Genomic DNA, 25,000 nt, shown 5'->3' on the forward strand with positions numbered 1-25,000 from the left:
AATCAGTGAGGACTCGAAATTAGTGAGGACTCGGTGAGGACTCGGTGAGGACTCGGTGAGGACTTGGTGAGGAATCGGTGAGGATTCAGTGAGGACTCGGAATCAGTGAAGACTCAATGAGGACTTGGAATCAGTGAGGACTCGGTGTGGACACAGTGGGGACTCGGTGAGGACTCGGTGTGGACACAGTGGGGACTCGGTGTGGACTCGGTGAGGACTCGGTGTGGACACAGTGGGGACTCGGTGTGGACTCGGTGTGGACACAGTGTGGACACGGTGTGGACTCGGTGTGGACTCGGTGAGGACTCGGTGTGGACACGGTGTGGACACAGTGTGGACACAGTGGTGGGTTTAACCAGAGAGTAACTGTCTGACCTCCCTGACCCTTCCTCCCATCGCGCCCACTGACGTCATTGCTCGGGTCCAAGGCATCGGCCAGGTCCAGGTCTCCAGCAGCTGAGGGGTTAAAGGTCAGAAAACAATGATGAAGAACCAGACTGAACATCTTCATGGTCTGAAACACCCTGTGGAGACTGACTGAAACACCCTGTGGAGACTGACTGACACACCCTGTGGAGACTGACTGAAACACCCTGTGGAGACTGACTGACACACCCTGTGGAGATGGACTGACACACCCTGTGGAGACTGACTGAAACACCCTGAAACACCCTGTGGAGACTGACTGAAACACCCTGTGGAGACTGACTGACACACCCTGTGGAGACTGACTGAAACACCCTGAAACACCCTGTGGAGACTGACTGAAACACCCTGAGGAGACTGACTGAAACACCCTGTGGAGACTGACTGACACACCCTGTGGAGACTGACTGAAACACCCTGAAACACCCTGTGGAGACTGAAACACCCTGTGGAGACTGACTGAAACAACCTGTGGAGACTGACTGACACACCCTGTGGAGACTGACTGAAACACCCTGTGGAAACTGACTGAAACACCCTGAAACACCCTGAAACACCCTGTGGAGACTGAAACACCCTGTGGAGACTGACTGAAACACCCTGAAACACCCTGTGGAGACTGAAACACCCTGTGGAGACTGAAACACCCTGTGGAGACGGACTGAAACACCCTGTGGAAACTGACTGAAACACCCTGTGGAGACTGACTGAAACACCCTGTGGAAACTGACTGAAACACCCTGTGGAGACGGACTGAAACACCCTGTGGAAACTGAAACACCCTGTGGAGACTGACTGAAACACCCTGTGGAAACTGACTGAAACACCCTGTGGAGACGGACTGAAACACCCTGTGGAAACTGAAACACCCTGTGGAGACTGACTGAAACACCCTGTGGAAACTGACTGAAACACCCTGAAACACCCTGTGGAGACTGAAACACCCTGTGGAAACTGACTGAAACACCCTGAAACACCCTGTGGACACTGAAACACCCTGTGAAGACTGACTGACACACCCTGTGGAGACGGACTGAAACACCCTGTGGAAAGACTGAAACACCCTGTGGAAACTGACTGAAACACCCTGTGGAGGCTGGCTGAAACACCCTGTGGAAAGACTGAAACACCCTGTGGAAACTGACTGAAACACCCTGTGGAGGCTGGCTGAAACACCCTGTGGAAAGACTGAAACACCCTGTGGAAACTGACTTAAACACCCTGTGGAGACTGAAACACCCTGTGGAGACTGAAACACCCTGTGGAGACGGACAGAAACACCCTGTGGAGACTGACTGAAACACCCTGTGGAGATGGACTGAAACACCCTGTGGACCTCATGTCTGATTAAATCAAACTAAAAAATAAAGCAAATCAAAGTTTCTTCAGGAAGAAGAGACATGTTGTTCTGGCTCAGCAGCGCCCCCCGGGGGAGCTGTGGTTGGGTCTGGGGGGGCTCAGGGTCTCACCTGGTATGGGTTTGGGTTTAGCAGGAGCTCTGGTGGCTGCAGGGACTTTGGGGACGAGTTTAGGAGCTTTGGTGTTGGAAGTAGAGTCATCCGGTTTAAAGAAGTCCTCCAGAGAGAAACCTGAGGGGGGGGGATATTGGTGAGGGCCTTATAGAGGATCTTGTAATCATTACAGAGGAGGGAGACCAGACTCCTGCAGCTCAGAGGCAGCAACTCTTGCCTGAGGCTCTCTGTCAGGAGGAACCAGCGCCCCCTGGTACCTGGAGGAACCAGCGCCCCCTGGTCACCGGAGGAACCAGCGCCCCCTGGTACCCGGAGGAACCAGCGCCCCCTGGTACCTGGAGGAACCAGCGCCCCCTGGTACCTGGAGGAACCAGCGCCCCCTGGTACCTGGAGGAACCAGCGCCCCCTGGTCACCGGAGGAACCAGCGCCCCCTGGTACCTGGAGGAACCAGCGCCCCCTGGTACCTGGAGGAACCAGCGCCCCCTGGTACCTGGAGGAACCAGCGCCCCCTGGTACCTGGAGGAACCAGCGCCCCCTGGTACCTGGAGGAACCAGCGCCCCCTGGTACCTGGAGGAACCTATCATATTACTTTTAGAGCATCTTTAGAGCTTCAAAATGCTCTGGATTTTCAGTAGAACCAGTGTGAAGGTTCACCAAGTCAATCTCGGCAGTCACCCGGCAGTCACCCGGCAGTCACCCGGCAGTCCACCGGCAGTCACCCGGCAGTCACCCGGCAGTCACCCGGCAGTCCACCGGCAGTCACCCGGCAGTCACCCGGCAGTCACCCGGCAGTCACCCGGCAGTCACCCGGCAGTCACCCGGCAGTCACCCGGCAGTCACCCGGTTCCTCCAGCTCGGTTGGCCATTCATGTAAATTCCGTACATTTGAGGGTTCTTAGCTTCTGAACGTTGTTCAGACGTTTTAAATGTCACCACAGTGACCTGTGTGTGTGTGAGTGTGTCTGTGTGTGAGTGTGTGTGTGTGTGTGTGTCTCCACAGTGTCAAACTGTCCCTGTTGTTGGTAGGCCACAGCCCCCACTAATGGGGTTTTCCAAGGCGCGCAGTCGCCGCCCTCCTGGTTGAAACACAGTACTTATAGATGGACTGATAATAAATGAAGTCACATTCAAGAGTTCTCACAACTCAAAGGACAAAAAGGGTTCTGCAGCTGGAGATCCTTCTCTCACCTCCTCCTGCTCCTCCTGCTCCTCCTGCTCCTCCGGCTGGTCCTGCTCCTCCTGCTCCTCCTGCTCCTCCAGCTCCTCCAGCTCCTCCTGCTCCTGCTCCTCCTGCTCCTCCTGCTCCTCCAGGGGCTGCCGGGGCTCCAGGCTTCAGGGTCACTGCAGCTCACAGATGAAAGGTCTCCAGTGTAAAACCATCTTCACACCGTTACCAGCTGCATCACCTCACAGGAAGTCACCAGGGGTCAAAGTTCACCAAGTGAAGGTCGAATCTCAACATGTGGCACCGACAGTCTGTGACAGAGCCGCTGGTGAAGAAGCCAGCGAAGCTCTACTAAGATCTACTAAGATTAACTAAGATTAACTAAGATCTACTAAGATTAACTAAGATTAACTAAGATCTACTAAGATTAACTAAGATTAACTAAGATCTACTAAGATTAACTAAGATCTACTAAGATCTACTAAGATTAACTAAGATCTACTAAGATCGACTAAGATCTACTGGGATCTACTAAGATATGCTGGGATCTACTAAGATCTGCTGGGATCTACTAAGAGTTACTAAGATCTGCTGGGATCTACAGGGATCTACCAAGGTCTACTTGGATCTACTAAGATCTGCTGGGATCTACTAAGAGTTACTAAGATCTGCTGGGATCTACTAAGATTGACTGAGATCTGCTGGGATCTACCGAGGTCTACTAGGATCTACTAAGACCTGCTGGGATCTACTAAGATTTACTAAGATCTGCTGGGATGTACTAAGATCTACTGGGATCTACTAAGAGTTACTAAGATCTGCTGGGATCTACAGGGATCTACCAAGGTATACTTGGATCTACTAAGATCTGCTGGGATCTACTAAGATTTACTCAGATCTGCTGGGATCTACTAAGAGTTACTAAAATCTGCTGGGATCTACCAAGGTCTACTTGGATCTACTAAGATCTGCTGGGATCTACTAAGATCTACTGGGATCTACTAAGAGTTACTAAGATCTGCTGGGATCTACAGGGATCTACCAAGGTCTACTTGGATCTACTAAGATCTGCTGGGATCTACGAATCTCTACTGGGAGTTCACGTGGAGACGTGTATGTGTGTGTGTGTGTGTGTGTGTGTGTGTGTGTGTGTGTGTGTGTGTGTGTGTGTGTGTGTGTGTGTGTGTGTGTGTGTGTGTGTGTGTGTGTGTGTGTGTGTGTGTGTGTGTGTGTGTGTGTGTGTGTGTGTGTGTGTGTGTGTGAGAGAGAGACTCACGTGTCTCCTCGTCACCCAGAGCGTCTGAGAGGTCAAAATTATCCTGAGAGACGACTGCAGAGAGAGCAGAGGACATGAGGTCAGTACTGATCTGACTGGGTGGGTGAGTGAGTGAGTGAGTGAGTGAGGGGGTGAGTGGGTGGGTGGGTGGGTGGGGGAGTGAGTGAGTGAGTGAGTGGGTGAGGGAGGGAGTGAGTGAGTGAGTGAGTGGGTGGGTGGGTGAGGGAGGGAGGGAGGGAGGGAGTGAGTGAGTGAGTGAGTGAGTGAGTGAGTGAGTGAGTGAGTGAGTGAGGGAGTGAGTGAGTGAGTGGGTGGGTGGGTGGGGGGGGGAGTGAGTGAGTGAGTGAGTGAGTGAGTGAGTGAGTGAGTGAGTGAGGGAGGGGGTGAGTGAGTGAGTGAGTGGGGGAGTGAGTGAGTGAGTGAGTGAGTGAGTGAGTGAGTGAGAGAGAGAGAAAAGCTGAAGATTATAGAACTGCATGTTATCCTGAGGTTACAGACCCTCCATCATCCTGAGGTTACAGACCCTCCATCATCCTGAGGTTACAGACCCTCCATCAACCTGAGGTTACAGACCCTCCACCATCCTGAGGTTACAGACCCTCCATCATCCTGAGGTTACAGACCCTCCACCATCCTGAGGTTACAGACCCTCCATCATCCTGAGGTTACAGACCCTCCATCATCCTGAGGTTACAGACCCTCCATCATCCTGAGGTTACAGACCCTCCACCATCCTGAGGTTACAGACCCTCCATCATCCTGAGGTTACAGACCCTCCACCATCCTGAGGTTACAGACCCTCCATCATCCTGAGGTTACAGACCCTCCACCATCCTGAGGTTACAGTGTTTTTTGCATTCATATCTGCGGTGAGCCTCACAATCTACTGATGTGAACAGTCTGAGACACACACACACACACACACACACACACACACACACACACACACACACACACACACACACACACACACACACACACACACACACACACACACACACACACACACACACACGGTTTTCTGTTTGATTCCGGAGGTGCACCATGAGGACCGTTAATCCCCCCCCCCCCCCCCCCCCCGGGTGCATCCCGGGACAGACCGGCCTTCAGCACGGTGCGGCACCAGGAGAGGCGCGTCGCTCCCGGCATGAAGCCTCACCTTGCAGCGGCAGCAGCAGCGGCAGCAGCAGCCAGAGAGCGCGCAGAGCACCGGGAGCCATGGTGCTGGTTCTTCCTCCTCACTACCGGGGAAGAACGGGCCTGGAGCCGGGCAGCGTGTCTGCACTGAGCCGGTGAATACTAACGGAGCAGGAGCCGGTGGGTCAGTGTGTGCGTCAGCCCCGCCCTCACAGCCGCAGAAAGGCGTGCACCACCCCGCTTCCGGCCGACTTCAAAATAAAGCTTCTGCACCACTCCACAAATCCTTCCTGCTGGTGCTTTATGTAGTTCATTGGTTCTAATGGGGCTCCACAGCGCCACCCGGCATGTAGAGCGTACCTAGAGCAGCAGGTTGGGCAACGTGTACACTTTTGTCAAATCAATGCCAAAGAAACTGGAGGTTTTCCAGGACGTCTTCCAGGGTGTCTGTTCCAGGGCGTGTCTGTAGAGCCGTCTGTAGAGGCGTCTGTTCCAGGGCGTCTGTTCCAGGGCGTGTCTGTAGAGCCGTCTGTAGAGGCGTCTGTTCCAGGGCGTCTCTTCCAGGGCGTGTCTGTAGAGCCGTCTGTAGAGGCGTCTGTTCCAGGGCATCTGTTCCAGGGCGTCTCTTCCAGGGCGTGTCTGTAGAGCCGTCTGTAGAGGCGTCTGTTCCAGGGCGTCTGTTCCAGGGCGTGTCTGTAGAGCCGTCTGTAGAGGCGTCTGTTCCAGAGCATCTGTTCCAGGGCATCTGTTCCAGGGCGTCTGTTCCAGGACGTCTGTTCCATGGCGTCTGTTCCATGGCATGGCTGTAGTGGGGTTTCTTCCAGGACGTCTGTTCCAAGACATTTGTTCCAGGACCTCTTTTCCAGGGCGTTTTTTCCAGGGCATCTGTTTCAGGGCGTGTGTTCCAGGACGTGTGTTCCAGGGTGTCTGTTCCAGGGTGTCTGTTCCAGGGCGTCTGGTCCAAGGAATTTTTTCCAGGACATCATTTCCAGGGCGTGTGTTCCAGGGCGTCTGTTCCAGGGTGTGTCTGTAGCGGCGTCTGTTCCAGGGTGCCCTTTCCAAGGTGCTCTTTCCAGGGCGTGTCTGTAGCGGCATCTGTTCCAGGGCGTCTGTTCCAGGACATCTGTTCCAGGGTGGGTCTGTAGCGGCATTTCTTCCAGGCCATCTGTTCCAGGGCGTCTGTTCCAGGACGTCTGTTCCAGGGTGTGTCTGTAACGGCGTGTGTTCCATGGCGTGTGTTCCAGGGCGTCTGTTCCAGGGCATCTGTTCCAGGGCGTGTCTGTAGCGGCGTCTGTTCCAGGGCGTCTTTTCCAGGCCATTTGTTCCAGGACGTCTGTTCCAGGGTGTCTGTTCCAGGACGTCTGTTCCATGGCGTCTGTTCCATGGCGTGGCTGTAGCGGGGTTTCTTCCAGGACGTCTGTTCCAAGACATTTGTTCCAGGACCTCTTTTCCAGGGCGTTTTTTCCAGGGCATCTGTTTCAGGGCGTGTCTGTAATGGCGTGTGTTCCAGGACGTGTGTTCCAGGGCGTCTGTTCCAGGGCGTCTGTTCCATGGCGTCTGGTCCAAGGAATTTTTTCCAGGACATCATTTCCAGGGCGTGTGTTCCAGGGCATCTGTTCCAGGGTGTGTCTGTAGCGGCGTCTATTCCAGGGTGCCCTTTCCAAGGTGCTCTTTCCAGGGCGTGTCTGTAGCGGCATCTGTTCCAGGGCGTCTGTTCCAGGACATCTGTTCCAGGGTGGGTCTGTAGCGGCATTTCTTCCAGGCCATCTGTTCCAGGGCATCTGTTCCAGGACGTCTGTTCCAGGGCGTGTCTGTAACGGCGTGTGTTCCATGGCGTGTGTTCCAGGGCGTCTGTTCCAGGGCATCTGTTCCAGGGCGTGTCTGTAGCGGCGTCTGTTCCAGGGCGTCTTTTCCAGGCCATTTGTTCCAGGACGTCTGTTCCAGGGCGTCTGTTCCAGGACGTCTGTTCCAGGACGTCTGTTCCAGGACGTCTGTTCCATGGCGTGTGTTCCAGGGCGTCTGTTCCAGGGCGTCTGTTCCAGGGCGTGGGTTCCAGGGCGTCTGTTCCAGGGCATGTCTGTAGCGGCGTCTGTTCCAGGGTGCCCTTTCCAAGGTGCTCTTTCCAGGGCATGTTGGTAGTGGCGTCTATTCCAGGGCGTCTTTTCCAGGGTGTGCCTGTAGCGGCTTCTGTTCCAGGACGTCTGTTCCAGGATGTCCTTTCCAAGGTATCTGTTCCAGGACATCTGTTCCAGGGTGGGTCTGTAGCAGCATTTCTTCCAGGACATCTGTTCCAGGGCATCTGTTCCAGGGCGTCTGTTCCAGGGCGTCTGTTCCAGGACGTCTGTTCCAGGGCGTGTCTGTAACGGCGTTTGTTCCAGGGCGTCTGTTCCAGGGCGTCCGTAGCAGCGACTGTTCCAGGGCGTCTGTTCCAGGACGTCTGTTCCAGGACGTCTGTTCCAGGGCGCCTGTTCCAGGGCGTGTCTGTAGTGGCATCTGTTCCAGGGCGACTTTTCCAGGGCGTGTTGGTAGCGGCGTCTATTCCAGGGCGTCTGTTCCAGGACGTCTGTTCCAGGACATCTGTTCCAGGATAGCTGTTCCAGGGCGTGTCTGTAGTGCCATCTGTTCCAGGGCGACTTTTCCAGGGCGTCTGTAGCAGCGACTGTTCCAGGATGTCTGTTCCAGGACGTCTGTTCCAGGACGCCTGTTCCAGGGCGTGTCTGTAGTGGCATCTGTTCCAGGACATCTGTTCCAGGACGTGTGTTCCAGGACATCTGTTCCAGGACATCTGTTCCAGGATAGCTGTTCCAGGGCGTGTCTGTAGTGCCATCTGTTCCAGGGCGACTTTTCCAGGGCGTCTGTAGCAGCGACTGTTCCAGGATGTCTGTTCCAGGACGTCTGTTCCAGGACGCCTGTTCCAGGGCGTGTCTGTAGTGGCATCTGTTCCAGGACATCTGTTCCAGGACGTGTGTTCCAGGACGTGTGTTCCAGGACATCTGTTCCAGGACATCTGTTCCAGGACGTGTGTTCCAGGACATCTGTTCCAGGACGTGTGTTCCAGGACGTGTGTTCCAGTACGTGTGTTCCAGGACGTGTGTTCCAGTACGTGTGTTCCAGGACATCTGTTCCAGGACGTGTGTTCCAGGACATCTGTTCCAGGACATCTGTTCCAGGACGTGTGTTCCAGGACGTGTGTTCCAGGACATCTGTTCCAGGACATCTGTTCCAGGACGTGTGTTCCAGGACGTGTGTTCCAGGACATCTGTTCCAGGACGTGTGTTCCAGGACGTGTGTTCCAGGACATCTGTTCCAGGACGTGTGTTCCAGGACGTGTGTTCCAGTACGTGTGTTCCAGGACATCTGTTCCAGGACGTGTGTTCCAGGACATCTGTTCCAGGACATCTGTTCCAGGACGTGTGTTCCAGGACGTGTGTTCCAGGACATCTGTTCCAGGACATCTGTTCCAGGACGTGTGTTCCAGGACGTGTGTTCCAGGACATCTGTTCCAGGACGTGTGTTCCAGGACGTGTGTTCCAGGACATCTGTTCCAGGACGTGTGTTCCAGGACGTGTGTTCCAGTACGTGTGTTCCAGGACATCTGTTCCAGTACGTGTGTTCCAGGATGTGTGTTCCAGTACGTGTGTTCCAGTACGTGTGTTCCAGGACGTGTGTTCCAGGACATCTGTTCCAGTCCTTCAGTGCATTAGGCAAGTTCAGCAAAACCTTTGAGTATCCAAGAACATACACTGATGAACAGAACTCCCGTGTACACCAGGTACATTCTGTATAAAATGATGTATTCTCATCCAGAACAGACCCCAGTACGTTTATTAAAGTACCACCACAGTGTGAATCTAGCAACCCCATTCTAAATCATCTACTTGGTGTCCAATGAAAGCGGTGTAATATTTTAAACTGCAGTAGTCTCACTCTCAGGTCTCTGGAGAAAGTACCACCATGAGTACATATTGATCCTGGTCTTCAAAATAAATCCCTAAATCTTTTTCCCGTCCCCGTTTCAGAGAGGCCATGTTTTTATTCTCACCGAGGCTGAACAACAGCCCCCCCCCCCCCCCCCCCCCCCAATATCTTAAAAATTACCTTTACTGGACCTGCAGTCTGTGGGGCCTGATACTGTGTACTAAACACTCCAGAATCTGAAGGTACTTCCTCATGTGGTTCCTGCCCAGCCCATATTGTTGTGATAGATCCTCCAATGATTTCATTATATTCCCACTGTACAGGTCCCCCATAGTTCCAATCCCTTTATCCAACGGTCCACAAGAAGGAAACTTTATTAATACAAACGTTTGGATTCAGACAAATACTGGATGTACAATTTAGATAAGGGTCAACGTCTCCAATCTTTAGAATGTCTTTCCACATCTCCTGAAGAGGTGATATAATAGGGTGGAGTTTGTCCTCCTTCCTAATTTTAGGACAGTTTCTTCGTGGTAAAGGTGCTGCTGCAGATTGCTCTATGGAGTACCGTGGTGGGGCGCTCTGGAGGCAATGTGCAAGGTGTCTCAAGGTGTCTCAAGGTGTCTCAAGCTGTATGTGTAGTAATAAAAGCCTAGTCTTGGGGGTCCCAGCCCCCCCCCCCCTCTTTCTACAGGCTGTGGAAGTTTCCCAAGATGCAGTTGTGGGCCCTTACCATTCCAGAGAAAACCTTTACAAATAATATCACAGATTAAATAACTTAGAGGTTCTGTAGGGGGAGAGAACGTAGCACAGAGCTGAGTTTTGAATTGAATTCATTTTAAGTGCATTAACCTGTCCCCAGCGAGACGAGGACAATGAAGACCAGCGTCTCACATCCACAGAGGGTCAAAGTTCACTTTAATAAGGTCATCCAGACGAGGACAATGAAGACCAGCGTCTCACATCCACAGAGGGTCAAAGTTCACTTTAATAAGGTCATCCAGACGAGGACAATGAAGACCAGCGTCTCACATCCACAGAGGGTCAAAGTTCACTTTAATAAGGTCATCCAGACGAGGACAATGAAGACCAGCGTCTCACATCCACAGAGGGTCAAAGTTCACTTTAATAAGGTCATCCAGACGAGGACAATGAAGACCAGCGTCTCACATCCACAGAGGGTCAAAGTTCACTTTAATAAGGTCATCCAGACGAGGACAATGAAGACCAGCGTCTCACATCCACAGAGGGTCAAAGTTCACTTTAATAAGGTCATCCAGACGAGGACAATGAAGACCAGCGTCTCACATCCACAGAGGGTCAAAGTTCACTTTAATAAGGTCATCCAGACGAGGAGGAAACAGAATGCAGAGATATTGTAAACTAGGCCAGGAGAAATGACCCTCCTGAAACAATGCTGGGGGACAGACAATGTTGTGGGACAGACAATGCTGGGGACAAACAATGCTGTGGGACAGGCAATGCTGGGGGACAGACAATGTTGTGGGACAAACAATGCTGGGGACAAACAATGCTGTGGGACAGACAATGCTGGGGACAAACAATGCTGTGGGACAGACAATGCTGGGGACAAACAATGCTGGGGTAAAAACAATGCTGTGGGACAGACAATGCTGTGGGACAGACAATGCTGGGGACAAACAATGCTGGGGACAAACAATGCTGGGGTAAAAACAATGCTGGGGACAAACAATGCTGGGGGACAGACAATGCTGTGGGACAGACAATGCTGGGGACAAACAATGCTGGGGACAAACAATGCTGGGGTAAAAACAATGCTGGGGTAAAAACAATGCTGGGGGACAAACAATGCTGGGGGACAGACAATGCTGGGGGACAAACAATGCTGGGGGACAGACAATGTTGTGGGACAAAGCTTTGTCAGTGGCAGGGCCTCTGATTGGCCCAGGTAACTTTAGACCCTGAACATTTGGAGAATGAGTAAAGTATATTCAGCACTGAAGGATCCGATACTAACAGCAGAACATCGTCCGTGTACAACATCAGTTGATGAACAGATCCCTCGACGTCAATTCTGCAAAAGTTCTCCTCCTGTCGGATCGCTGCTGCTAGAGGTTCTAATGCTGAGCAGAACCAACCGGGGCTGAGTGGTGAGCCTTGGCGGGTTCCCCTGCTCAGTCTACAGTAAGGAGAAAGGTTCCCCTGCTCAGTCTACAGTGAGGAGAAAGGTTCCCCTGCTCAGTCTACAGTAAGGAGAAAGGTTCCCCTGCTCAGTCTACAGTGAGGAGAAAGGTTCCCCTGCTCAGTCTACAGTGAGGAGAAAGGTTCCCCTGCTCAGTCTACAGTAAGGAGAAAGGTTCCCCTGCTCAGTCTACAGTGAGGAGAAAGGTTCCCCTGCTCAGTCTACAGTAAGGAGAAAGGTTCCCCTGCTCAGTCTACAGTAAGGAGAAAGGTTCCCCTGCTCAGTCTACAGTGAGGAGAAAGGTTCCCCTGCTCAGTCTACAGTAAGGAGAAAGGTTCCCCTGCTCAGTCTACAGTGAGGAGAAAGGTTCCCCTCTGGTCTACAGTGAGGAGAAAGGTTCCCCTGCTCAGTCTACAGTAAGGAGAAAGGTTCCCCTCTGGTTGATAGTATAATGATATTATCCACCTGATAATGTAAACATACAGTATAGTACCCCCACTGGACCCGATCAGAAGCTTTTTCAGCACCAAGCGAAATAGCAGCCCCCACCTGGTCCTGAACCCCACCTGGTCCTGAACCCCACCTGGTCTCTATGTTTATTAATGAACCCCACCTGGTCTCTATGTTTAGTAATGAACCCCACCTGGTCCTGAACCCCACCTGGTCTCTATGTTTATTAATTAACCCCACCTGGTCCTGAACCCCACCTGGTCCTGAACCCCACCTGGTCCTGAACCCCACCTGGTCTCTATGTTTATTAATGAACCCCACCTGGTCCTGAACCCCACCTGGTCTCTATGTTTATTAATGAACCCCACCTGGTCTCTATGTTTAGTAATGAACCCCACCTGGTCCTGAACCCCACCTGGTCTCTATGTTTATTAATGAACCCCACCTGGTCCTGAACCCCACCTGGTCCTGAACCCCACCTGGTCTCTATGTTTATTAATTAACCCCACCTGGTCTCTATGTTTAGTAATGAACCCCACCTGGTCCTGAACCCCACCTGGTCTCTATGTTTATTAATGAACCCCACCTGGTCCTGAACCCCACCTGGTCCTGAACCCCACCTGGTCTCTATGTTTATTAATGAACCCCACCTGGTCTCTATGTTTATTAATGAACCCCACCTGGTCTCTATGTTTAGTAATGAACCCCACCTGGTCCTGAACCCCACCTGGTCTCTAGGTTTATTAATGAACCCCACCTGGTCTCTAGGTTTATTAATGAACCCCACCTGGTCCTGAACCCCACCTGGTCTCTAGGTTTAGTAATGAACCCCACCTGGTCCTGAACCCCACCTGGTCTCTATGTTTATTAATGAACCCCACCTGGTCCTGAACCCCACCTGGTCTCTAGGTTTAGTAATGAACCCCACCTGGTCCTGAACCCCACCTGGTCTCTATGTTTATTAATGAACCCCACCTGGTCCTGAACCCCACCTGGTCTCTAGGTTTAGTAATGAACCCCACCTGGTCCTGAACCCCACCTGGTCTCTATGTTTAGTAATGAACCCCACCTGGTCTCTATGTTTATTAATGAACCCCACCTGGTCTCTATGTTTAGTAATGAACCCCACCTGGTCTCTATGTTTATTAATGAACCCCACCTGGTCTCTATGTTTAGTAATGAACCCCACCTGGTCCTGAACCCCACCTGGTCTCTAGGTTTATTAATGAACCCCACCTGGTCCTGAACCCCACCTGGTCTCTAGGTTTAGTAATGAACCCCACCTGGTCCTGAACCCCACCTGGTCTCTATGTTTAGTAATGAACCCCACCTGGTCCTGAACCCCACCTTGTCTCTATGTTTATTAATGAACCCCACCTGGTCTCTATGTTTAGTAATGAACCCCACCTGGTCCTGAACCCCACCTGGTCTCTAGGTTTATTAATGAACCCCACCTGGTCTCTAGGTTTAGTAATGAACCCCACCTGGTCCTGAACCCCACCTGGTCTCTAGGTTTATTAATGAACCCCACCTGGTCCTGAACCCCACCTGGTCTCTAGGTTTAGTAATGAACCCCACCTGGTCCTGAACCCCACCTGGTCTCTATGTTTATTAATGAACCCCACCTGGTCCTGAACCCCACCTGGTCTCTAGGTTTAGTAATGAACCCCACCTGGTCTCTATGTTTATTAATGAACCCCACCTGGTCCTGAACCCCACCTGGTCTCTAGGTTTAGTAATGAACCCCACCTGGTCCTGAACCCCACCTGGTCTCTATGTTTAGTAATGAACCCCACCTGGTCTCTATGTTTATTAATGAACCCCACCTGGTCTCTATGTTTAGTAATGAACCCCACCTGGTCCTGAACCCCACCTGGTCTCTAGGTTTATTAATGAACCCCACCTGGTCCTGAACCCCACCTGGTCTCTAGGTTTATTAATGAACCCCACCTGGTCCTGAACCCCACCTGGTCTCTAGGTTTAGTAATGAACCCCACCTGGTCCTGAACCCCACCTGGTCTCTATGTTTAGTAATGAACCCCACCTGGTCCTGAACCCCACCTGGTCTCTAGGTTTATTAATGAACCCCACCTGGTCCTGAACCCCACCTGGTCTCTAGGTTTAGTAATGAACCCCACCTGGTCCTGAACCCCACCTGGTCTCTAGGTTTATTAATGAACCCCACCTGGTCCTGAACCCCACCTGGTCTCTAGGTTTATTAATGAACCCCACCTGGTCCTGAACCCCACCTGGTCTCTAGGTTTAGTAATGAACCCCACCTGGTCCTGAACCCCACCTGGTCTCTATGTTTAGTAATGAACCCCACCTGGTCCTGAACCCCACCTGGTCTCTAGGTTTAGTAATGAACCCCACCTGGTCCTGAACCCCACCTGGTCTCTAGGTTTAGTAATGAACCCCACCTGGTCCTGAACCCCACCTGGTCTCTAGGTTTAGTAATGAACCCCACCTGGTCCTGAACCCCACCTGGTCTCTATGTATCAGAGAGGTGATAACTCTAATCCAACATCTAATCCATTGGCTAAAGTTTTTGACAATATCTTTGCGTCCAGAGAAATAATTCTTTCTCTCATTTGTCTTTTATCACAATCAGTGTAATCGGAGTTTGAGATAACGTTTGAGGTAGTTCTCCTCTCTCAAATGATTCCATGTACATATCATATAGTAGAGGAGTTAACTAAGTAAGGAGTATCCTTTGGTAATCCTTTAATAACTCACTAGTTCCTCCTGAGTTACTGCTGAATCTAGATCCTTCTTTTGTTCTTCCGATTATTTTGTTCGGTCTAATTTCTCAAAGTATTCTTTCATATTCTCCTCCTCATTACTACAGTCTGACGTATACAGCTCCTACAGAAGTCTTTAAAGGTATTATTAATATCAATACTAGTGAGGAGGTCTCCTCCTCATTACTACAGTCCGACGTATACAGCTCCTACAGAAGTCTTTAAAGGTATTATTAATATCAATACTAGTGAGGAGGTCTCCTCCTCATTACTACAGTCCGACGTATACAGCTCCTGTAGAAGTCTTTAAAGGTATTATTAATATCAATACTAGTGAGGACGTCTCCTCCTCATTACTACAGTCCGACGTATACAGCTCCTACAGAAGTCTTTAAAGGTATTATTAATATCAATACTAGTGAGGACGTCTCCTCCTCATTACTACAGTCCGACGTATACAGCTCCTGTAGAAGTCTTTAAAGGTATTATTAATATCAATACTAGTGAGGACGTCTCCTCCTGGGGCTCCGATTGCAGGGATCAGTGAAGGTACTTCCCTCTGGCTGAAGCCGGGAGGCAATACTTTCCTCATTTTGTCCCCAGATTCAAAGTATTTTTGTCTCATCCTAAAAAGAGAAAACTACTTTCTGAGACAGGATACAGTTATATTCATATTTTAGTTGAGTTAGTTCTCTGAGACCATTAGTATTCAAGCACCTTTTCAAATCAGTTTCCAATTTCTTAATTTTGCTTTCAAGTTCCGTCTGCTTCATAATACTTTTCTTTTTCTCATGTGATGCATATACTGTAGTACGACAAACCCTCTTACCACTGCCTTGAGAGCCTCCCAAGCTCCTCCAGCAGGGGGCGCAGTGGGAACATTTACAGCAATGTAAGAGTTACTATGACTCCTCAACGCCTCCCTGAATTCAACTTCTTGCAGTAAAGAAGAATTGAACCTCCATCTTGGCGTTGGAATCTTCTCAATAACAGGAAGCAACTCGAGTAGTACTGAGGAAGATCTGATATCAAGGTACTCCCAACGGAGCATGTAATGTCCCCCTGAGATAGAAACCTCTAGGAGAGAAGGTCTGACGGAGCTCCTTCACCTGACGGAGCTCCTTCGGTCCAGAACTGTGCAGCTTTCCTGCTGCTACACCTGACGGAGCTCCTTCACCTGACGGAGCTCCTTGGGTCCAGAACTGGATCCATCACTAAGTTAACACCTCCAGCTCTCCAGAGGACTCTGGCTCCTCCCATTTGGAGTTTCAATATGAACTAATGGAACCAGTCAAACTATTTCTACCCAAATTATAATTACCTTACCTTCTGTATCCTTAAATACCTTAATACATTTAAACTGCAGTTTTTTATGAATTAGAACTTCTAGTCCCCTACTCTGACCCGAGCCCCCACTACTACATGACCCACCTGATCTCTGTATGAAGTATCTGACTCCGACCCTAAACCTGTTTCCTGCTTAAATACTACATCAGACTGTACTTCAGTACCCACATCATTTTATTCTGCTTATTTAAATACCCGAGTCCCTCCACCCTCTTCTTCTGCTGAAGGAGGTTCTGAGTAAAGATTTTTGTAGTAATCCTCAAACCCTTTGAGTATTTCTTCTGGATGGTGACGTAGTTGTCGGGTTCTGGATTCGTCTCGTTCCGATTGTAGAGTTGGATCCCTGTTGACGTCGTCGTGGTTCCAGTTGGGACAGATTCTGTCTTAAACATCTGCTTTTCTTCTGTCCCCTCTCTGAGACTGTCCTCGACTTCTTCCCTCACTGTTTTCATTTGTTGGAGGACTTCTGGATCTTGGTATTTGTTATGTGTACTTTCTAAGTCTTTCAGTGTTCCTGGTCTTTTCCTGGTATGAAACCAAGACAAGCAGTTTTCCACGCAGAACTGCTTTAAGAGCGTCCCACAGGATGGTAAGGTCTACTTCTCCATTAGTACTTTCTGCTAGGTACTTCTTCATCTCTGACCTTATGTGTTCCAGTCCTGTCTTATAGTGTCGAATACCCGTGTTTAACCTCCACAGAGTATTTTGTTTTCTTTTGTTCCTATTCCTGTTTTCTATTGTATCGTCACCGACATGGGACCGTGGTCATCGTGGACCGTGGTCATCGTGGACCGTGGTCATCGTAGACCGTGGTCATCGTGGACCGTGGTCATCGTAGACCGTGGTCATCATGGACCGTGGTCATCATGGACCATGGTCATCATGGACCGTGGTCATTGTAGACCGTGGTCATCATGGACCATGGTCATCATGGACCGTGGTCATCATGGACTGTGGTCATTGTAGACCATGGTCATCATGGACCGCGGCTCCCGGGGGTGCGGCAGGACTCGCCGCCGGAGTTGGGGGGGGTCTTGGCCCGCTCGGCCCGGGGCTCTCTGGGGTGGTTCGCTGGGGCCTCCCCAGGCCTGGGGGGCTGGCGTCTGCCGGGGTGGCGGTGTCCGGGCCCGATGGCCTCGGACACCGGGGTGTCGCTACGGGTCCCCCCACAACAGTTCCGGTCCCAACCAGTGGACAAACCACACACACACACACACACACACACACACACACACACACACACACACACACACACACACACACTTCCACTCCTCACTAAAGGTGCTTCTGAAGTTGCTTGTTCAAACTCTAAAAATCATGTTCCTCTTTTGTTGTTGCCTCTTTGTTAATTCATGTTCCTGCTTCATGTTACTGTCTAGATAGAGCTGCTCAGGCTGGTTAATCTAGAAAATCATCTTACTGTCTAGATAGAGCTGCTCAGGCTGGTTAATCTAGAAAATCATCTTACTGTCTAGATAGAGCTGCTCAGGCTGGTTAATATAGAAAATCATCTTACTGTCTAGGTAGAGCTGCTCAGGCTGGTTTAATCTAGAAAATCATCTTACTGTCTAGGTAGAGCTGCTCAGGCTGGTTAATCTAGAAAATCATCTTACTGTCTAGGTAGAGCTGCTCAGGCTGGTTAATCTAGAAAATCATGTTACTGTCTAGATAGAGCTGCTCAGGCTGGTTAATCTAATAACAGTTGTAAAGTATTTGGATCAGTGTGAGAACTGCAAATAATATATGTAGCACAACAAGGGTATTATATGTTATCCCCCTCCCCCCTCAACTTCTCTTCTCTCTCTCTTTGAGCGTTCCCCCCTCCCTCCTCTCTCTCTTTGAGCGTCCCCCCCCCCCTTCTCTCTCTCTTTGAGCGTCCCCCCCCCCTCTTCTCTCTCCCTTTGAGCGTCTCCCCCCCCCCTCTCTTCTCTCTCTCTTTGTGCGTTCCCCCCCCCCCCCCTCCCCCTCTCTTCTCTCTCTCTTTGAGCGTTCCCCCCCCCCCCCCCCCCCCCCCCCCCCTCTTCTCTCTCTCTTTGAGCATTCCCCCCCGGTCGTGTCCAGCAGCCATACCAACTTCTGACGGAGGAGGCAACAGGAGGAGACTCCAGGTCTCTCCCTGTTCAAGACCAAAAACTGTTCTGACTCCGAAGGTTCTAGATCACATCATATTGTTGGCCCAAGCTGCCGATCAGGACAAGGGAGGAAAAATGTTACAACAATAAGAAACTGAACAAACAGGAAACGTTAGTTACAAAAATAAAAGTTTCAAACAAAGAAAAACTTTATCAGAGTTTTTATTGGTCAAAGAAAATGATGGACTGACGAGAAGAGACTCCCTCTGTCTCCCTCTCTCTCTGTCTGTCTCCGTCTCTGTCTGTCTCCCTCTCTCTGTCTGTCTCTCTCTCTCTGTCTGTCTTTCTGTCTCTGTCTGTCTTTCTGTCTCTCTCTGGTATCAAGTTTTTCCATCCTCAGGAAACGGTGGAAGCTTTTTACTGGACAGAGCAAAGGTGTGAAAGAACAGAGTGAGAAGAAAGAAGAAAGAAGAAAGAAGAAAGATGAAAGAAGAAAGAAGAAAGAAGAAAGATGAAAGAAGAAAGAAGAAAGAAGAAAAACTCTAGAACTCCAGAAACAAAACTTTTCTTCATGTTGATTTTTACAGGATCCCGAGACTCCAGAGTCAGTGGTGCTTCTGAGCGGTGGGTCAGAGCGGTGGATCAGAGCAGTGGGTCAGAGCGGTGGATCAGAGCAGTGGTTCTGAGCGGTGGGTCAGAGCGGTGGATCAGAGCAGTGGGTCAGAGCGGTGGATCAGAGCAGTGGGTCAGAGCGGTGGATCAGAGCAGTGGTTCTGAGCGGTGGGTCAGAGCGGTGGATCAGAGCGGTGGATCAGAGCGGTGGTTCTGAGCTGTGGTTCAGAGCGGTGGTTCTGAGCGGTGGTTCTGAGCGGTGGTTCTGAGCGGTGGGTCAGAGCGGTGGATTAGAGCAGTGGATCACAGCAGTGGTTCTGAGCGGTGGATGGTACGGGAGGTTCTGCCCTCAGGCCTGCTGCGCTGGCGGCTGCTCCAGCATGAGCTCACAGGTCCGGCCCAGCTCCCCCAGCTTGACCTTGGCGTACTCGGCCCGGTTCAGAGCCATCTGACAGTCCTTCCTGGACGAGTAGGTGGAGCCTTCATGAGGCTGGCCTGTCGCCACCTGGTGGAGAGACGAGGACACAACAGTCTGTGAGGGTCTTTTCACATTGGATAGTCCGGGACTCGGTTCACATGGAAGGGGGCGGAGCCCAGAATTTTCACCCCTTCATTTGGTTCAGTTTAGAGACCGGATCAAACAGTTACACCAGCTGCTGCTTGGGGGCGCTGTCGCCTGAAACAAACACTGACCAGAGAGGAAGTGAAGAAGAAACACGGCTCATTGATTGGTCCGTTTGAAAACACATTACAGCCTCATAGCGCCCTCTGGTGGAGGCAGAAAGTAAAGACTGTGGTTCATGAAGCTTCATTTGGCAGGTGGACATGAAGAGGACCACAGGTGGAGATGAAGAGGACGACAGGTGGAGATGAAGAGGACGGCAGGTGGACATGAAGAGGACGACAGGTGGACATGAAGAGGACGACAGGTGGACATGAAGAGGACCACAGGTGGAGATGAAGAGGACGACAGGTGGAGATGAAGAGGACGGCAGGTGGACATGAAGAGGACGACAGGTGGACATGAAGAGGACGACAGGTGGACATGAAGAGGACCACAGGTGGAGATGAAGAGGACGACAGGTGGAGATGAAGAGGACGGCAGGTGGACATGAAGAGGACGACAGGTGGACATGAAGAGGACGACAGGTGGAGATGAAGAGGACGACAGGTGGACATGAAGAGGACGACAGGTGGAGATGAAGAGGACGACAGGTGGAGATGAAGAGGACGGCAGGTGGACATGAAGAGGACGGCAGGTGGACATGAAGAGGACGACAGGTGGAGATGAAGAGGATGATAGGTCGAGATGAAGAGGATGATAGGTGGAGATGAAGAGGACGATAGGTGGAGATGAAGAGGAAGACGATAGGTGGAGATGAAGAGGATGATAGGTGGAGATGAAGAGGATGACGATAGGTGGAGATGAAGAGGACGATAGGTGGAGATGAAGAGGATGATAGGTGGAGATGAAGAGGACGATAGGTGGAGATGAAGAGGACGATAGGTGGAGATGAAGAGGATGATAGGTGGAGATGAAGAGGACGATAGGTGGAGATGAAGAGGATGATAGGTGGAGATGAAGAGGACGATAGGTGGAGATGAAGAGGACGATAGGTGGAGATGAAGAGGACGATAGGTGGAGATGAAGAGGACGATAGGTGGAGATGAAGAGGATGATAGGTGGAGATGAAGAGGATTAATGCTGTGATTAACATTGTGGAGGGTGTTCAAAGATCAAAGAGCCGCGGGTTGGCCACCACTTGTATACAGAGTATAGAATATAGAGAGTATAGAGTATACAGAGTATACAGAGTAGAGTACAGACAGTACAGACAGTACAGAGAGTAGAGACAGTATAGAGAGTATAGAGAGTACAGACAGTACAGAGAGTACAGACAGTATAGAGAGTAGAGAGTATACAGAGTATACAGAGTAGAGTACAGACAGTACAGACAGTACAGAGAGTAGAGACAGTATAGAGAGTAGAGAGAGTACAGACAGTATAGAGAGTAGAGAGAGTACAGCCAGTACAGACAGTATAGAGAGTAGAGAGAGTACAGACAGTACAGAGAGTACAGACAGTACAGAGAGTACAGACAGTATAGAGAGTAGAGAGAGTACAGACAGTACAGAGAGTACAGACAGTACAGACAGTATAGAGAGTAGAGAGTACAGACAGTACAGAGAGTACAGACAGTATAGAGAGTAGAGAGAGTACAGACAGTATAGAGAGTACAGAGAGTACAGACAGTATAGAGAGTAGAGAGAGTACAGAGAGTACAGACAGTATAGAGAGTACAGAGAGTACAGAGAGTACAGACAGTATAGAGAGTAGAGAGTACAGAGAGTACAGACATTATAGAGAGTACAGAGAGTACAGACAGTATAGAGAGTACAGAGAGTACAGAGAGTACAGACAGTATAGAGAGTACAGAGAGTACAGACAGTACAGACAGTACAGACAGTATAGAGAGTACAGAGAGTACAGAGAGTACAGAGAGTATAGAGAGTAGAGAGAGTACAGACAGTACAGAGAGTACAGACAGTATAGAGAGTACAGAGAGTACACAGTACAGACAGTACACAGTACAGACAGTATAGAGAGTAGAGAGAGTACAGAGAGTACAGACAGTATAGAGAGTACAGAGAGTACAGAGAGTACACAGTATAGAGAGTAGAGAGAGTAGAGAGAGTACAGACAGTACAGACAGTACAGAGAGTACAGAGAGTACAGAGCGTACAGACAGTATAGAGAGTACAGACAGTAGAGAGAGTACAGAGAGTACAGAGCGTACAGACAGTATAGAGAGTACAGACAGTATAGAGAGTAGAGAGAGTAGAGAGAGTACACAGTACAGAGAGTACACAGTACAGACAGTATAGAGAGTACAGACAGTACAGACAGTATAGAGAGTACAGAGAGTACAGAGAGTACAGAGAGTACACAGTACAGAGAGTACACAGTACAGACAGTATAGAGAGTACAGACAGTACAGACAGTATAGAGAGTACAGACAGTAGAGAGAGTACAGAGAGTACAGAGCGTACAGACAGTATAGAGAGTACAGACAGTATAGAGCGTACAGACAGTATAGAGTACAGACAGTAGAGAGAGTACAGAGAGTACAGAGCGTACAGACAGTATAGAGAGTACAGACAGTATAGAGAGTAGAGAGAGTAGAGAGAGTACACAGTACAGAGAGTACACAGTACAGACAGTATAGAGAGTACAGACAGTACAGACAGTATAGAGAGTACAGAGAGTACAGACAGTAGAGAGAGTAGAGAGAGTACAGAGAGTACACAGTACAGACAGTATAGAGAGTACAGACAGTACAGACAGTATAGAGAGTACAGAGAGTACAGAGAGTACAGAGAGTACAGACAGTATAGAGAGTACAGAGAGTACAGAGAGTACAGAGAGTAGAGAGAGTACAGAGAGTACACAGTACAGAGAGTACACAGTACAGACAGTAGAGAGAGCTTCACCTGGGTGAGGTATCTGATCTGGGAGCTCAGCTCGTTCTCCACCCTGCTGACGGAGCTCTGGAACTGCACCAGCTGTCGGTCCAGGAAGCTGGCGTTGTGTTTGTCTTTGGAAAGTTCTAGAACGATGTTCCCTGCAAACACACCAAGAAACACTGAGCGGTGGTACAGGAAAACCACTGCCCGATCCACTGAGCCACTGAGCCACTGACCCACTGCCTGCACCACTGACCCACTGCCTGCACCACTAATCCACTGCCTGCACCACTAATCCACTGCCTGCACCACTGACCCACTTCCTGCACCACTGACCCACTGCCTGCACCACTGACCCACTGCCTGCACCACTGACCCACTGCCTGCACCACTGAGCCAATGATCCACTGCCTGCACCACTGAGCCACTGACCCACTGCCTGCACCACTGAGCCACTGACCCACTGCCTGCACCACTGACCCACTGCCTGCACCACTGATCCACTGCCTGCACCACTGACCCACTGATCCACTGCCTGCACCACTGATCCACTGCCTGCACCACTGACCCACTGATCCACTGCCTGCACCACTGACCCACTGCCTGCACCACTGACCCACTGATCCACTGCCTGCACCACTGACCCACTGCCTGCACCACTGACCCACTGCCTGCACCACTGATCCACTGCCTGCACCACTGATCCACTGCCTGCACCACTGACCCACTGATCCACTGCCTGCACCACTGACCCACTGCCTGCACCACTGACCCACTGATCCACTGCCTGCACCACTGACCCACTGCCTGCACCACTGACCCACTGCCTGCACCACTGATCCACTGCCTGCACCACTGATCCACTGCCTGCACCACTGATCCACTGCCTGCACCACTGATCACGCCGCTGCTTCGGGATGCTTGTGAAATCTGGATATTAGCTGCTAGTTCCAGAGCACTGTGCTAGAAGACAGGGGACATCCTCAATGTCCCTCCTGTCTCCTTACCTATGGACTTTACCTCAACCCCTGGATGACATCACAGGGTTAAGGAAAGGAGTTAGGAAAGGAGTTAGGAGGCTTCCTAAAGGAGTTAGTGAAGGTGATCACGGTGGTGAGGTCTACAGACCAGCAGTCTACAGACAGACTACAGACAGACAGTCTACAGACCAGCAGTCTACAGACAGTCTACAGACCAGAAGTCTACAGACCAGCAGTCTACAGACCAACAGTCTACAGTCCAACAGTCTACAGACCAGCAGTCTACAGACCAGCAGTCTACAGACCAACAGTCTACAGTCCAACAGTCTACAGACCAGCAGTCTACAGACCAGCAGTCTACAGACCAACAGTCTACAGTCCAACAGTCTACAGACCAGCAGTCTACAGACCAGCAGTCTACAGTCCAACAGTCTACAGACCAGCAGTCTACAGACCAGCAGTCTACAGACTAACAGTCTACAGACCAACAGTCTACAGACAGACAGTCTTCTCACCAGCACACTGCAGGACCATAGCAATCTCCTTCTCCACGTCCTCCAGAGCTCGGAGCCGCTCGTTGGCCATCCTGGACCTGGACCCTGATCTGGACCTGGACCTGGACCCTGACCTGGACCTGGAGGCAGACCAACCGGACCGCTGTGTCGGAAGTAACTCCCAGAGTAACGCAGGTAGCGACAGTCAGCAGTAACTCCCAGAGTAACGCAGCAGTAACTCCCAGAGTAACGCAGGTAGCGACAGTCAGCAGTAACTCCCAGAGTAACGCAGCAGTAACTCCCAGAGTAACGCAGGTAGCGACAGTCAGCAGTAACTCCCAGAGTAACGCAGCAGTAACTCCCAGAGTAACGCAGCAGTAACTCCCAGAGTAACGCAGCAGTAACTCCCAGAGTAACGCAGCAGTAACTCCAAGAGTAACGCAGCAGTAACTCCAAGAGTAACGCCTGTAGCGACAGTCACAACAGCATCTCCGCGCGCACCGCCGGATCACAAAGAGTTGACGTCACACCGTCGCACCGTGATGACGTAGTGGACAGACAACATGGCTGCTTCGTGGCTGCATGGGCCGTCGGTGCTGCGACTCACCGACGGTCTGGTGTCGGTTCTGAAAGAACAGCGGCCCGAACACGTTCCGGCCCTGCTGGCCTGCTACCGGGAGCACGGAGCCTTCAGCTCGCAGGTACGGGTACGGTCCTGGGGGGTGGAGGGGGGGTTATGGTCCTGAGGAGGGGGGTTTACGGTCCTGAGGAGGAGGGGTACGGTCCTGGGGGGTTACGGTCCTGAGGAGGAGGGTTACGGTCCTGGGGGGTGGAGGTGGTAGTGGGGGGGGGTTTACGGTTCCCGAGGAGGAGGGGTTATGGTCCTGAGGAGGGGGGTTTACGGTCCTGAGGAGGAGGGGTACGGTCCTGGAGGGTTACGGTCCTGGGGGGTGGAGGTGGTAGTGGGGGGGGGGGGTTTACGGTTCCCGAGGAGGGGGGTTACGGTCCTGAGGAGGAGGGTTACGGTCCTGGGGGGTGGAGGTGGTAGTGGGGGGGGGGGTTTACGGTTCCCGAGGAGGAGGGGTTACGGTCCTGAGGAGGAGGGGTACGGTCCTGAGGAGGGGGGTTTACGGTCCTGAGGAGGAGGGGTTACGGTCCTGAGGAGGAGGGGTACGGTCCTGGGGGGTTACGGTCCTGAGGAGGGGGGTTACGGTCCTGAGGAGGAGGGGTGGAGGTCCTGAGGAGGAGGGGTACGGTCCTGGGGGGTTACGGTCCTGAG

General features: G+C 51.3%; 2 protein-coding genes across 3 annotated transcripts in view; one reads left to right on the plus strand and one right to left on the minus strand.

Moving 5' to 3' along the window:
• Nucleotides 1–18,376: 18,376 nt before the first annotated feature.
• On the minus strand, nt 18,377–24,420 carry med11 (mediator complex subunit 11). 2 transcript variants are annotated; one of them, XM_080493755.1, is made up of 4 exons: nt 24,173–24,420; nt 23,743–24,102; nt 22,275–22,405; nt 18,377–19,287 (listed from the first exon to the last, which is right to left on the minus strand). In XM_080493755.1, exons 2-4 carry the CDS (start codon nt 23,810–23,812, stop codon nt 19,132–19,134), a joined length of 357 nt encoding a protein of 118 aa, XP_080349881.1. In that variant the 5' UTR covers nt 23,813–24,102; nt 24,173–24,420; the 3' UTR covers nt 18,377–19,131. The 2 variants fall into 2 exon arrangements, with proteins under 2 accessions (XP_080349881.1, XP_080349880.1); XM_080493754.1 differs by having other exon boundaries at nt 23,743–24,265.
• pelp1 (proline, glutamate and leucine rich protein 1) overlaps nt 24,285–25,000 on the plus strand; it is a gene marked incomplete at its 5' end in the record, with an annotated part of 25,704 nt that continues 24,988 nt past the window's right edge. The window contains one exon of the mRNA XM_080493753.1: nt 24,285–24,422. Coding sequence (XP_080349879.1) covers nt 24,285–24,422 — 138 coding nt within the window. The remainder of the gene's footprint in view (nt 24,423–25,000) is intronic.

Source organism: Lipophrys pholis, assembly GCF_963383615.2.
Source record: "Lipophrys pholis genome assembly, contig: SCAFFOLD_64, whole genome shotgun sequence".
Lineage (NCBI taxonomy): Eukaryota > Metazoa > Chordata > Actinopteri > Blenniiformes > Blenniidae > Lipophrys > Lipophrys pholis.